The 13018-nt window shown below is 46.6% G+C and overlaps 2 protein-coding genes across 11 annotated transcripts; one reads left to right on the top strand and one right to left on the bottom strand.

Annotated features, from left to right (window-relative positions):
* The first annotated feature begins 1588 nt into the window (after positions 1 to 1588).
* On the top strand, positions 1589 to 7333 carry LOC116424922 (uncharacterized). 10 transcript variants are annotated; one of them, XR_012999087.1, is made up of 8 exons: positions 1590 to 1828; positions 2502 to 2609; positions 2800 to 3009; positions 3528 to 4058; positions 5121 to 5190; positions 5269 to 5435; positions 6826 to 7056; positions 7150 to 7333. XR_012999087.1 is itself a non-coding variant. In XM_076369728.1 (8 exons), the coding sequence occupies exons 1-8, from the start codon at positions 1802 to 1804 to the stop codon at positions 7163 to 7165; spliced, it is 1356 nt and encodes a 451-aa protein (XP_076225843.1). In that variant the 5' UTR covers positions 1591 to 1801; the 3' UTR covers positions 7166 to 7333. The 10 variants fall into 10 exon arrangements, 7 of the variants coding, with proteins under 7 accessions (XP_076225852.1, XP_031827825.1, XP_076225843.1 ...); XR_004234592.2 differs by having other exon boundaries at positions 7138 to 7333; XR_004234593.2 differs by having other exon boundaries at positions 7120 to 7333.
* A 296-nt stretch (positions 7334 to 7629) lies between these two features.
* Positions 7630 to 13005, bottom strand: CarT (Carcinine transporter). The gene is made up of 11 exons (XM_031971959.2): positions 12860 to 13005; positions 12020 to 12241; positions 11449 to 11622; positions 11263 to 11366; positions 11046 to 11200; positions 10779 to 10947; positions 10447 to 10695; positions 9441 to 9655; positions 8617 to 8798; positions 8360 to 8538; positions 7630 to 7890 (listed from the first exon to the last, which is right to left on the bottom strand). The coding sequence occupies exons 1-11, from the start codon at positions 12929 to 12931 to the stop codon at positions 7674 to 7676; spliced, it is 1938 nt and encodes a 645-aa protein (XP_031827819.1). The 5' UTR covers positions 12932 to 13005; the 3' UTR covers positions 7630 to 7673.
* Between the last annotated feature and the right edge of the window lie 13 nt (positions 13006 to 13018).

Raw genomic sequence — 13018 nt, 5'->3', positions numbered from 1 at the left:
TGCAGCTGTGAGTTATGTAATTGAATCGCGCGGATCACGTTCCTTCGGATTACGTAATCGATACAGCGTTCGGCTCGGCCGGCGACTCGCCGGGAAGAAGGGCGGCCGTTCAATCGTGGAACGGCGGGTAATGACGAATTGTCCGAGGAGCAAACGGGGTCACCTGCGAGAACGTTTCCCCTCTTGCCATCTGCCGACGAAAATCCCGTTCTCGCGGGTCGGGACGGTTATCGTTCGTCGACAAAGCGATTACAATTATCCGCGCATCTTTATGATATCAATTTGCATACGACTAATCGGGATAGCGACTCCTACGGTTCGTGATCCGGTGACGCATGATATACGGCGTTCGTGTATAAAGTCGCGCGAGAAAGGAGTGTGCATACGAAGAATTATAATGTATTGTATAATTGAAAAAGCAAAGGCATCGTCGGGGCGGTGAACGAGAAACGAGGTAAACAGTTGGATTCCTAGTAATGAGATCTCGAGGTTGCAGATGTTTTCGACGGAAATAGATGAACGTATCAGTTTGTATCGTAACGATGGTAAACAGTGTTTGCTAATTAATTTGAATATTCGAGTTGAGGAAACTTCGGTGAGAAACGAGGTGTTTGTTTACGTGTTGATTTTCTCGTGCGTCAGTTAATTTTGTATTATCGGAAATACGTGACTTACGTGAAAGACTTCATAAAAACGAAACGTTCGAACGGTATGCGTTTAAAATGATCAGTCTCTGGAAGAATCAACGTCAAACTCGAAACAATAGCTCAACTTTCAACTATTCATCGGGCTAATCGAGTTTCTTTACCGTAGAGTGATGGGGGCTGATGAAAACTACATTTTCTCCCGCTGTACGTATTTAACTCGAACGATTCCGCTCGGCACGTTGCCGAGTCGTCGATGCGTCGGCGCGCCGTCATTGACGCCGACTCCAACGTCCTCCGGCGCGTCCAGGACCGTACCACGAACCGTGGAACTCAGATTTCGAAAGTTTCATAGTATATTATTTACGTACACTGCTCCACAGATACAGTATCAAACACCAACGTCAATTTCCAGATGATTTCCCGAATAAACTGAAGTATCTCCGCAGAATCCCTAGCAAATCATCCCCTAAACAATACAATTAAAACTATCTTCCAGTACACCGAAATTCAAAGAAAATGAAAAAAGGTACTTCCTATTTATAAGAGAAATAAACTGAAGAAGCAGTGTATAATAAATAAAACGAGTTGCAATATATTCTCATCGATACACCTCGAAGAATCCCATCTTCCCTGGCGCCGTCGCTCGATTAGAGTTCACATTCGGCAATTCTAAATAGAAAACGGTGTCCCATTCGAGATAAGATAATCATCTTTATCGCAGATGAACGGAATCTAATTAGCAACTACGAACACGAACTAACTCGAACCACGGAGGACCAATGGCCGAGGTCCCCTCCCGATCGGTCACATCCCGCGATCGGATCCCGCCGATTTAATTCCCACGGACAACGACCGTTAACGGTGGAAAACCGTCGAATCTCGGCGGACGAATCCTCCGATCAAGGGCCCCGCGACGTTTCACCCCTGCGCGTAGCGCCACGACGCCGCCATGTCGACGTCCAACCCCTGTAGTCCGTGCACGCCGCAACCCCCGACGCATCCCCAGTTGACCGTGAACAGACCGAGCGCGAATTCCGCGGTTGGAAACAGAGAGAAAACAGCGTGAAAGAGAAAAAACCGTTCCGGAGCCGTGTGTGCCGGGTTTCCGTGAGCGGCACAGGTCGCAACCGCGAGGAGCAATCCTGGGGCTATGAATGAGGACCCAACCCTTTCATCTCGAGGTAATTAACGGGAACGGGGCCGGAGCGGTGCGACCGATGCGTGCCAGAATGGTCACCTTTCGTCACGTCACCGGGATTGCGTCATTGCGAATCAATTTTTTCTTGGCCCCGTCGAGATCGGACGGACGTCGAACGATCGATTTATCAGGGTGCCCCCCGTGAGAGCTGCGGAACGATGACGAGAGTGATCCGAGTGCGTGTTCAACCAAATGTATAACAATTTCCCTGTTTCTCATTATCTCCGCTTTACCACCACGTATGTACGTATGTACGTAGAACGGACGCACGACACGCGAAACGATTCATTCTACATCGAGCCGAGTAGATTCGTCTGCTTATGCGCGTGCACCCCGCGTACCGTGGATCTAACATGCCCGCCGACTCGACCGTAAGACGTCACCAGGCTGAATCTAGGCCAGCTAGATTGCACGGAGTCCGAACGACGCAATTTACGGGGACGTCCGCGATCGAATTCGGTTTCGTGTTGTGACGAGAGATAACGAAGCACGATGAGATGCGGGTAAAACCATGGGCATCGACGCGAATCGGACAGTAGAAACGACGCATCATTCCCACCCCGATCAAACCCCTTCATCTTCGAAACCTTGAATCACCTGATTTCGTGAGGGGAACTCACGGGGACGATTGTGTCTATCGTCTTTTACGTTTGTAGGTTTTGATAGTGTTACTCTTGTCCGTAATCCCCTGGCCAGGACCCAGCGTCTTTAAAATATCATGCCCCCGCGATCGAGCGTCCGTGGTGAGAAGGATAGTCCAGAAGGTAAAGAACAACAAACCGTTTAATTTACCTTGGTAGAATTTTCGGTTCCGAGCATGGTTGTTGACTTTTTTTTTCCGGTGTCGATGGTGCAGTGATGGGGGGGTAGTTTAACGGGGGCTTAGTTCTAGCGAACGGTGTAGCTTTTAGACACGACGGCCAAGCGATTCCTTCAGCTCTGTCGAGATTTCAGAGATGGATGCCCATACTGAAGAAGTATCAGGTAGAGCTGCCCATCGAGTGTCCGTTCCACGAGAGCCGGGACATTTTTCGGCCGCAGCAGAGGGCGAAACACCAGCACAGACCTTCCCAGTGGACCTGCGGACTATGCGGCAAGTCCTTCTACGCGGAGAAGCACCTGGATGCCCACTTCGATAACAGACACAAGAGTAACGTTAACACGGTACGTCTGTCGTATACCGCTGCTAATTTAATAAAACACCCTCGAATGGAGAGGGTGAATAGTTCAAGGTGCTGCTAGGTTAGGAACAGTTTCTATACATGTACGTAGCGTCCTCCCAAAATTCTCGATTCAGATATTTAATAATTAACAACCAGCATTCCGCCACGCATGATTTTCACCCTCAACTTCGAGGGCTTTTCACTCCCTCAATCTACGACCAATCAAACAATATTTCAGTTCTTGTACCAACTGTTTACTAAACTCAATGTCACTTCGATTTTCCCTTGGCCAAAAGGCGGACTCTATGTTTACCTGTACTACTCATTATCCAAACACAATCGAATCAAAGAATTCGAACATCGCATAGTTTCAATACTCATACAGCAGTTCGTCGCAGTACAAATTGAACGATAAATCCATTAGAAACCTCAGTACTCTATTATCCCCTAACGATTAACATCCACACAAAGATCCCCATGTAACTGTAACAAAAATCGCTTACCCGGTCGTTTCGCAAGGCGGAGGATGCGGTGTGCCTCGCGGACTACTGCGACATCATGAGATGCGACGTCCTGGGTAACCGTGACTTCGAGAGCTCGCTGGTAGACGACGAGGCAGCCCACCACAGCACGGACATCCAAGTCTGGAAGGAGAACACTGAGCAACGTTCCACCTCGGTGATGCCGTGCAGCCTGCGCGGGCCGTCGTCGAAAACGTACCCGGTCGAGAAGTCCTGCACGATGTCCGGCGGCGGGGCCGTCAGGAACATCCACCAGTACTGTCACCGGGAGGACACCGGCGCTCTCGATAATCACCGACTACCCGGGATGGCGTACTACGTAGAGATCGCTGGCCCGGACAACAAGAGCAACGCCTGCGACAACGAGGAGGAGGAGGAGGACGAGGACGACGAGGACGACGAGGAGAACCTCGTCGAGGCCGCTCTACCCGCCGTGGACAAGAAGCAGAGGCGCAAGGGGCTCCACCTGAGGAAGCTGAAGGCCAACTGCAAGCCGGAGGAGCTGCAGAAGCTGAAGTTGCAGTGCGAAGTTAGTTTACGTACCCCGGAGGTCCTCGGGATTTAGCTTCGAAATGGTCTTACTTGGTTCGCAGGCGATACATTTCGAGGAATCATTCGGAGATTGAATGTTCTAATTGATTGATTGAATTATTCGAATTGAATTTTAAACGAAGGGCTTGATGCTTGAGGATAGACACTCGAGTTGATAGATCTAGATTCTTGGATATAGGAGACGTCGATCAGGTTATTATATATTGATGGTTTTTTTTCCAATAAGATGATTAACGGTTGTATAGATGGATCATGGTATGAATATTAATATCCGTTATAGTATAAATGTGTACGGAATAGAAATGATAAGAATAAGAGACGGTTAGAAAACATATTTATCTGGGGAAGATACGGGGATCACGTAGGACCATTTCTCTGAAGTAACCATTGTCTCATTTCGATATGAGAAATAGTGAATTATGCAAATGTTTCTTGGATTCGAAGAAATTAAGTTGTTGTCTTATCGGAACGACGAGTTTTGATAGCAGATGGAGAGCTGTTCGTAGCTGATGAATTAAATTCCAAGCCAGAGAATTCTATGGGCATCGAGGAAAGTCTGCGTGAATTTGACGTTCAGGTACCAGTCGCTGTTTGAAGGCTTTGATCCTCGTAAAAACGCTTGGTTCGTCGTTGGTCAGTTAATTCCGAGTAATTAGAAACGCTTCTTGTAGAAAGTGAACAGCTATTCTCCAGCTTGATTCGATCCCGACTCGATGTAATCGTTTTATCTATATCGTTCGTCGAAATACTTCAAGGTAATCGACATCAGTCCCCAACTCGTGAATTATGTAGCCGTAAAATTGCGATTATGTGCCACCATACCCAACGATCGAGTCTTTTGAAATCAAGAAAATTCATTTCAAATACTTCCCTTGAATTTCCATTGTTATTCAGAAACTTCGAACAAATTGATTTAAATAGAATCTTACTTTCGAGGCAATAATCAAAAGACTCGACTCTTTGATATTCTGGTGATCATATTATGCTTGGATTAATTCGATAACGACGATAATTCTCTTGTCGCTTGTGCCATCGACAGATACTGGTTCGCGATTGCATCGCTGGACTTTTGACGAATCTCTCGGTACGAGATTTTCAAGAGATCGAAGGTAAATAATCGTGGATTAACAAATACAGACCGGGTAGTTCGAGATTTCTTGATCACATGAATGTTTGTTACGACATAGGGGAGCTAAACCGCGCAATATGCTGGTATCTCAGCTGCGACAGGTACTGGGAGGACACGAAGAGGCAACAGAGGCACACACCTTGGTACCTGCTCATTATTTTTCTGACTATACTGTCCACGTCGATTTATGCATGCTACTATGTCATCTGGGTCCTGTTCAAGTACGTACGTCGAATCTAAATCACATATTTCCACACGATCATAAAGGATTGCATGCAATTTTGTTGTGACAGTTGATAATCAATCTTGATCCACTCACTCATTAATGTTTCTTCTAAATTCTAGATCAGTGACAACAGCAAGAAGATGCCAAAGGGTTCTCTTTTTTCTAGATCTCGTTTGTTTTCAGTGAATTTATGTAGAACTTTATGCTAGCTGGAAACAGATCCAAGAGCAATTTGTATGAGTACTTTGATAAAAGTCAGGCGAATGCGAAATTAGAAAGTATAAACGATTATTTGGAAACAGTTCTGCATTTCTTGTTCTCTTTCATAGCTTGACTGCGACAATTGGCACATCCCTGTCCGTTGAACGTATTTCCAGCGCGTTATCGGCATTCCAGATGTGTATTTACCGAAGTGCAGCGATAAGAGATAATTTTATATCGCGTTGTCTAGCAATTTGCGCAAGCTCTGACGTGTCTGGCATAATCGGCGCATTCGAAATTGCATTCAAGGGCACACACTTCCGCTTGAACTTCGATTTCTTGAAATCAATTCGACATCAAGACGAACATCTAATCTGTTACAAAACATGTTACATCATAAGGAAAATATTTTATTCGAGAAATTGGCGAAGCGATAGATATTTGGCTAATCACTGCTCCATAAAATAGATAATATTAGATTGGTACACGAAATTCCTCGTATTCAACAAAAACAACATTCTGCTTATAAACACAACTCAACTGGCGAATAGAATGCTCAAGAAGAGTGGACATCCGTGTTATCGCGACATATCGCGTCGCTTATCGCCTAGACCGATTCAATTCAGGCGAAAAAAAAACTCAGTCACCCGTTAGTCCAACACAGGAAAACAAACAGCTGTATACAACATTGCCATCAAAACAATCCGCCGCGAACGAGGAAAGTGAAATCATTCCGAGAAATCGAAGATCATGCGATTCGGTATATTTCCAAAATATAAAGTACGCGACCTCTATTCCGTTTCCCACGAAGAAATCGACAGTCATTATTGTTACAAAACAACTCGACACGCGACGAAGTTCCACCAGACATTACGTAAAATGTTTTCGACGTTCGTCATAAAATCTTTCGAGTGCAGTTACCTCTCGCGACAACGAACGTTCCAAAGTTTTCCAGATTATTTTAACCGGCGCAAGATTGTCATTCTTCTCCCGTTATTCCATAGAAATGAAAGATTTTCTTTGAAGTCTAGACGTTCTTCAGGATATCAGTACCTACAACGGAAACTAAGAAACCGTCACAAGTCGAGTCTTCTCTTCTTAGAAGAATAGCCTTCGTTAGAAGAATCTCGAGCGTTTCTAGCGCACGTTGGCAAGCGTGTTAACGATAACAAAGTTTTCTTCCAACAGCTCCGCGGACGACGATACATTGGACGGCGCCGGAAGCCTGGACTACACGGACGGCAAGCTCGCGGCTGCGTCGTCGTTACACGAACCGAGTGGTCCAGGCGAGGGTAGATCGGCCGAACGAAGGAAATGCGAGCCCGGTGACGAGAAGCTGCCGTCGTCGAACGAGGTCATGCCCGACCACTACATCTACGTGTCCTATCCGCCAGAGTTACAGCAGCGATTACTGGAGAGGTAAATAGGCCAGCAAAGAATCTCGCGTCGATCGGTGCAGGATCGTGCATCGAAATCGTACAGTGATCCACCCACTTACAGCTGCTACAACAGAACCACACGACTCTGAACCGACTCGAAGGATAGGAGACACGGTCGGGCAGAGATTGGACCGAGATCACGGCGAGCAACTCCGATCAACACCGCGACGGCTCTCATCTCCTTTCTTATTTCTCCTCCCCCTAATCTTCGTGTTTTGTATACCAACTGTGGGAATAAATTGCAAGATGTACACGAACCGTTCGTCTCGTTCCTCCAACTGTTCCTGATTTTTATTGAAAGATCTTTACGTGGTCGCTCCGAGGAAATGTTCGGTGTTCTTTAATAACGAGTATTGTTTCTATAGGCTACAGTGATTTGCAAAGTTCGAGTGTACCCTGATCGATGTACCATAGATCCGAATGACGATGCTTTAATTCTAGATCCGACGCTGATACAGCGTTGATAATGTTAGATGTCATCGGGTAAAGTCCAAACAAACAAAACTCCGACGTGAGAAAGTGAAATCGTTGCGGGCAATAAACCTACTCTCAGTTGTTCGTTCTCTGAAATTTTATTTGAACCACGAAGTCTCGAGTCTAGAACCAGTAAGTCATTTTAATGGAACCGTCGGAGTCCCGCTGCGTGTCCATCACGCTGGACTGGCGGACCAGCCGACGCACGCTCGCGCCGCTCGGCCTCTGTTGCTCCTCTAGTAACCGTTGGGGAATGGTGATCGGTGGTTCGGGCACCTCGTGCATCTCTACCGTCTCTCTGGCTGATAGATCTTCGTAGGAGGCTGCGGCGGATGAGGGTCTAGAAGTAGGAACGACTATAGATCTTCATCCGTACGACTGAAACGAGTCGGCTAAATGAAACGGTTCTTCGGATGTAACAGGAGTTCACGGTTTCATTGATTCCAGTTAAAATGTTACAATGCCATTAATTATAGCAAGATCTCCGTTGATTGTACTCGTTGAACAACCATGACTCGTACGCTATTAAACAATACATCACGAGGAAATCTTAGATAATCTCTGATTCTACTGTATAGACCTAGCGTTCACTGTTTCTTCATCTAACTCGCTCTCGCCGTGATCCATTTATTTTTCTTAGCACACGAGAGATTCTGGCAGTAAGAACACATTCCTCCAAATCTGTGTCAACGCGTGAAAAAAACAGTTGCGACTTTGGGGATGAACAGCGCGAAGAGTGCCAGGAGTTTAGAGGATCTACGGGGAGTCCGATTGAACGTCGGCTCTGTATCGCTACCGAGTGCACGTACTTTATTGGAACGCAACGGAAGCAGTCGGCACAGGTCCAATCCTTCCCGAACAGCTCCCCTTCCTCGACGGTCTGGGGCAATCGATGATGCAGCGTCTCGGGCAAACGCAGGCCAGACAGTCCACCGATCACCGAGACGCATCCCAGTATCACGAGGGGCAAGACCAAGTTCTCCTTGCCCTGGAATGACGCAAATCGACGGTCGGTCGGTCGGTCCCCATGGCTGACCTCACGACAAACTTATTTACGATCACTTACCAGATATGTAACAAAAGGAATAATGATTAGCCCGAGACCACTGATGTAAGCGGAGAAACCGATCGCTACGCCGCGCAGTTGCGTGGGGTAAAGTTCACCGGCGAACGGGTATATAATGAGAAACGAGGCCGATATCGCGGATTTCGATAACAGGAATAGAATCAGCGTGGCCACTACGGCGTCTAAAAGAAAATGCGATTAGCTTGTCGCGTATTTGTGATGGATGCACGTAGGCGCTACCGCGATTGATGACGCTGTGAACCAGGCGACGACAGTTTATCGCTATCCACATTCATAACGATAGTTACGATCTCTTTTCTTAATTTTACATTATTCTTAAACCTTCGATTGCTACTTTGAGATGGACAAGCGTTTTCACACTTCGTTTACGTGGTGAATAATTAACTATATAACGGATCAACGTTGACGATGATCGACGAGATGCTTAAAACCGATCGCTTATCTGATTTCAACCCCTAAATTCATAATCTTTGGTAGAATCTTTAATGTATATCAATGATCGAATCAGACTTCATTTCTTAAAACTCGTCCCTCTTCTACCATAGGTTCAAGAATTTAATTAAGAATTATCTTAGCTTCGCTATACGTCCATCTGGACAGATTCATTGCGTCATACGCTCCTCGTAATTGTCTAAATTAATCATGTTTATGAACGTTTCGCGTTATAATTAATTGAGAGTTAATGTGACAGCGTTGAGCAGCCCGGAATAAATTGGTGAACATTGCGCTCGTCTATCTCAAAGCTCAGAGGGCACGGGATACTCGAGCGTCATCGTTCGATCGATCAGTCGAAGTTAGGGTACCGGATGAGAGGAGCACAGTGGCGATACAGGAAACCCCGGCCACGACCATGCACAGACAGAGCGGCCATCGGCGTCCCCATCGATCCATCACGACCCAGCACGCCATGTAGCTGGGAATTTCCGCGAGGGATGAAAAGAAGAAGCTGAGATGCTCCTCGTTCCCTAACGCCGGGCCGTAGTACGATAAGCCAACGTACACCATGTTATTGGCGAACCTGGGCAAACAACAACCAAACACAGATATTTTTTGCCATTGTTGTTAACACGTGTATCGTGCGCCGATAGCTCCAATAAACCGAAACAAAATAGCACTCGAAAATAAACGAAGGAGGCGGGTCTAAAAAACATTCTATGCGTTTAATCTGTTGTTGAACTTTAGCTGAACCCGCCCCGTGACAAGACACAATCTAGCTTCAAACGTAAACAAAGTCGAACACCCAATTACAAGGGGCGTATGCTTGTATCGTAGACTTTACGATCAATAAATTAGTCGCTCAGAAAACAGTGCGGTTAAGTCGATCTTTTGATATTCCCTGATTTCTGTCAATTTTAATGGAATAAATATTCTTCTCAGTTATTACAGGATTTATTCGTATCTACGCGGTGTCTAGATCAAAAAGCCCTTTTTATAGTTTCTGAATACGTCGTATCACAATTTCAGAAGTCAAAACATTAATGTTCTGAATTTTTGTTTTCCAAACTTAACCGCCTTGGTTTTTGAACGAGTCAAACATGAATATGCTTCATCCATCAATGTTTCCTTCAAACGGTCGAAGCTCAACTCCACAGGTAAACAAGAGAAGCCGATTGCTATCGATCTCGATACGCCGGAGAGATACCTGAATGGCACTCGGTAAGAAAGACCTTAATGGTACTCGCTCTTATCCGAGAACGTTTTAATCAGCCGCGAATTCTCCATTGGAGTACGGCTATCTCGCGAGCCGGTACGACACATCGGATGTTCATCGCGCTATCGGGATTATCGGGCACTTGGACTTTGATTTACCAATTTAGGGTAATTAGACACGTCTTCAAGCGCATGTTCGGCGTCTTGAAGAGCGAGAGGACACCTGGCCCGCTGCGCAATCTCTCCTCTTCACTTTTGGACCGTGACATCATCATCCGCTGCCGGAGTTTCTGGGTAAAAGAGGCTGGCAGCTCTTTCCCGTTGACTTTCGCGAGCCTCTCGAGGATGTCGTTCGCCTCCACGAGGCGTCCCTTCGCCAGCAGCCATCTCGGCGACTCCGGCAGGAACCTGCAATTATCTCGAACGTTTTAAAGCGTCTCCGTTGCGCGCCTGACACCATAACGGCTCGCTTATCTTCGACTCCGACTCACCACCAATACAATATGTACAAAAGAAACGGCGCGCTCGTAGTTATGGCTAGCGTCCGCCAGTCTCTTATCAAATAGGTCACGCCGGCTAGCATACACAAACCCATTGTGTAGAAGCTGCAAGTCATCACCGTCACGAACGACCGATAATTCGGGCCGACCAACTCCAGCGCTGTTAGCGGGAAATCAGAGAAAAGTTCGATGAGGAAATTGGTTCACCGGCGGTAGGGCTGCTTCCTTCGGTTCAATTATCGTTTCAATCGATCTTACATATGATAAAAGGTATCTGATAAATGGCGGGTATGGTCAGGCCTACGACCACACGCGTCGCGGCCCAGGTCCAGAAGCTGTTCGATATCGACGTTAGAAATCCGCCTGTGATCAGGGTCGCCAGACACGTGAAGAAGGACAGCCTCCTGCCGATCCTGCTCAACAGAATAAAATCTATGAAGTGATAGTTCCAACGGCGAATCGTTACGTTAATTACCTGTCGTTCAGGGTACCGAACAGGTACACCCCTATCGGACCACCTGTGTTCAGGGCGACCAGGCCGATCGTCGGATAGATCGCGTGGTCGCAGACTAGATCGAACTGCAAATGTTTCAGTACAGTAATTAAGTAGTGGGATTAGGGTACTAGTTAGCTAGGATCGTCGGGGAAATAAAGAACGTACGTCGATAACGATGGAGGACGTTATCTCGGACATCTCGTACTCCCAGCCATGATCGCAGGGGACGACCGGCCATGAAGAGTTCGGCAGGGATGACGGCGCCGTCACGACTGAGATGTTCTCTGTCGTCCAATCGATGTCGTAACGTGTGCATTGGCTGTACGTTTCATTATCGTCCTATTTGTGAAACTGATTGTTATAATGAGGTAGCACAGAGGAATTCGCTGCTAAACGGAGCTGGAGTGGCACTCTAGGGGATGCAAGTCTGGTAGAGATTTGAGCTTACACCTATGATTTTTGGATCCTAATAGTACCTGACAGCTTTTAGGAACTGTGTTCGTATACGATTACTTAGAAGGCATAGAGGATTGCAATAGAGGATGGACATTAGCAAAAAAGGTGTTCGGTTGAAGTACACGAGATATAAGTGTATAATACTAGCGACTAAAAGGGTAGAGTAGAGATTTGGAGGCTGGAATTTAATTGGTACATCTACAGATATCTCGTAATGATTCCTAGCGATATAAGCTGATTGAGCAGAAATCGTGAGGAGTTTTCGATCAATTCCCTGCACCTGACTGGGCGGAATCGCGAGTCTTCTTCGACGGGAGACGTCCAAGTTCTCCAATCCCGGCACTTTACACCAATGAGGCGGCGTGTTGGCCATAAAGAGCTGATTGAAGGCGCAAAATCCGCAAGGGAGGCACGCCGGAAGACACACGAGCCAGAGGAGTTTCTTCTGATAACGGCCGAACTCGCCGACGATCGGCAGCAGATCGTCGAGATCGAAACCCTCCTACAATACGAAACTCCTGCCTCTTAATCGTAACGATCGTACACGAATTCTTTCCAATTGCCTCGCATCAATCTTGATTGGCGACAAGTCAAGGAAAATAACAATATCAATCAGCGTTCGTATTTTTCAGTTGATAACGGGACGCGATTATTCGCATCGAGAAAAGGATCTTAAATTTTCGAGATTTTCAATCTCCGAAACAAACAATTGGATTAAGATTACCGTCGAAGAAAATTGCGTACAAGATTCGTTGGAACATTTTCTGGCAGTTCCATCAGCTCATTTACAAACTGGCTGACCAAACACCTTACTGTTTCCACTGTTTCTACTTCTATCTCAAAATGGACGCTTCTAGTACCCCCATAATCAATTTCCCATAAGATTCACCTACAGACATTAGTAAAAAATATTCAGAATTCCAATACTTCATCTTGAAAAGTAATCTCTTAGGGAATTTCACACTCCTGGTCGTGTCTTAGAAGCTCGCAGCCCTCGCCGCGAGTTCTACATTCACTAGTGACTTCGAAGATCATCGACGACGAACCCAGAAGCCCCTCTACCTCCGTGCACCGATGGAAATTCAAGAAACTACGCGGTCTAGGTGCTCAAAGAACTTACTTCATCGTCGGCGTTCGTCGTTCCCTTGGCGCTGGCAGGCTCGGCGGACTGATAATCATCCAGGTGCTCCATTCTGGCGAGGTTCGGCCACGTCCACGCTACCGAAACGTCGACGATACCTTAGAAAAGCGTTACGTGACGTGCATTAGCTCCCTTCCG

Source organism: Nomia melanderi, chromosome 1 (genome assembly GCF_051020985.1).
Source record: "Nomia melanderi isolate GNS246 chromosome 1, iyNomMela1, whole genome shotgun sequence".
Taxonomy (NCBI): Eukaryota; Metazoa; Arthropoda; class Insecta; order Hymenoptera; family Halictidae; genus Nomia; species Nomia melanderi.
Note: the sequence above shows the minus strand (reverse complement) of the source record. Positions and strands in the feature narration are given on the sequence as shown.

Excerpts from the sequence above, each read along its gene's own strand:
- LOC116424922 (XM_031971960.2), top strand. The coding sequence starts at position 1,802 with ATGAGGACCCAACCCTTTCATCTCGAG. Across the intron at positions 2,610-2,799 it reads TGAGAAGGATAGTCCAGAAG|AGATGGATGCCCATACTGAA; the intron begins GTAAAGAACAAC and ends TCGAGATTTCAG. Across the intron at positions 4,059-5,120 it reads AGCTGAAGTTGCAGTGCGAA|ATACTGGTTCGCGATTGCAT; the intron begins GTTAGTTTACGT and ends TGCCATCGACAG.
- CarT (XM_031971959.2), bottom strand. The coding sequence starts at position 12,931 with ATGGAGCACCTGGATGATTATCAGTCCGCCGAGCCTGCCAGCGCCAAG. Across the intron at positions 11,201-11,262 it reads TTCGGTACCCTGAACGACAG|GATCGGCAGGAGGCTGTCCT; the intron begins GTAATTAACGTA and ends TCTGTTGAGCAG. Across the intron at positions 10,948-11,045 it reads TCAGATACCTTTTATCATAT|CGCTGGAGTTGGTCGGCCCG; the intron begins GTAAGATCGATT and ends TCCCGCTAACAG.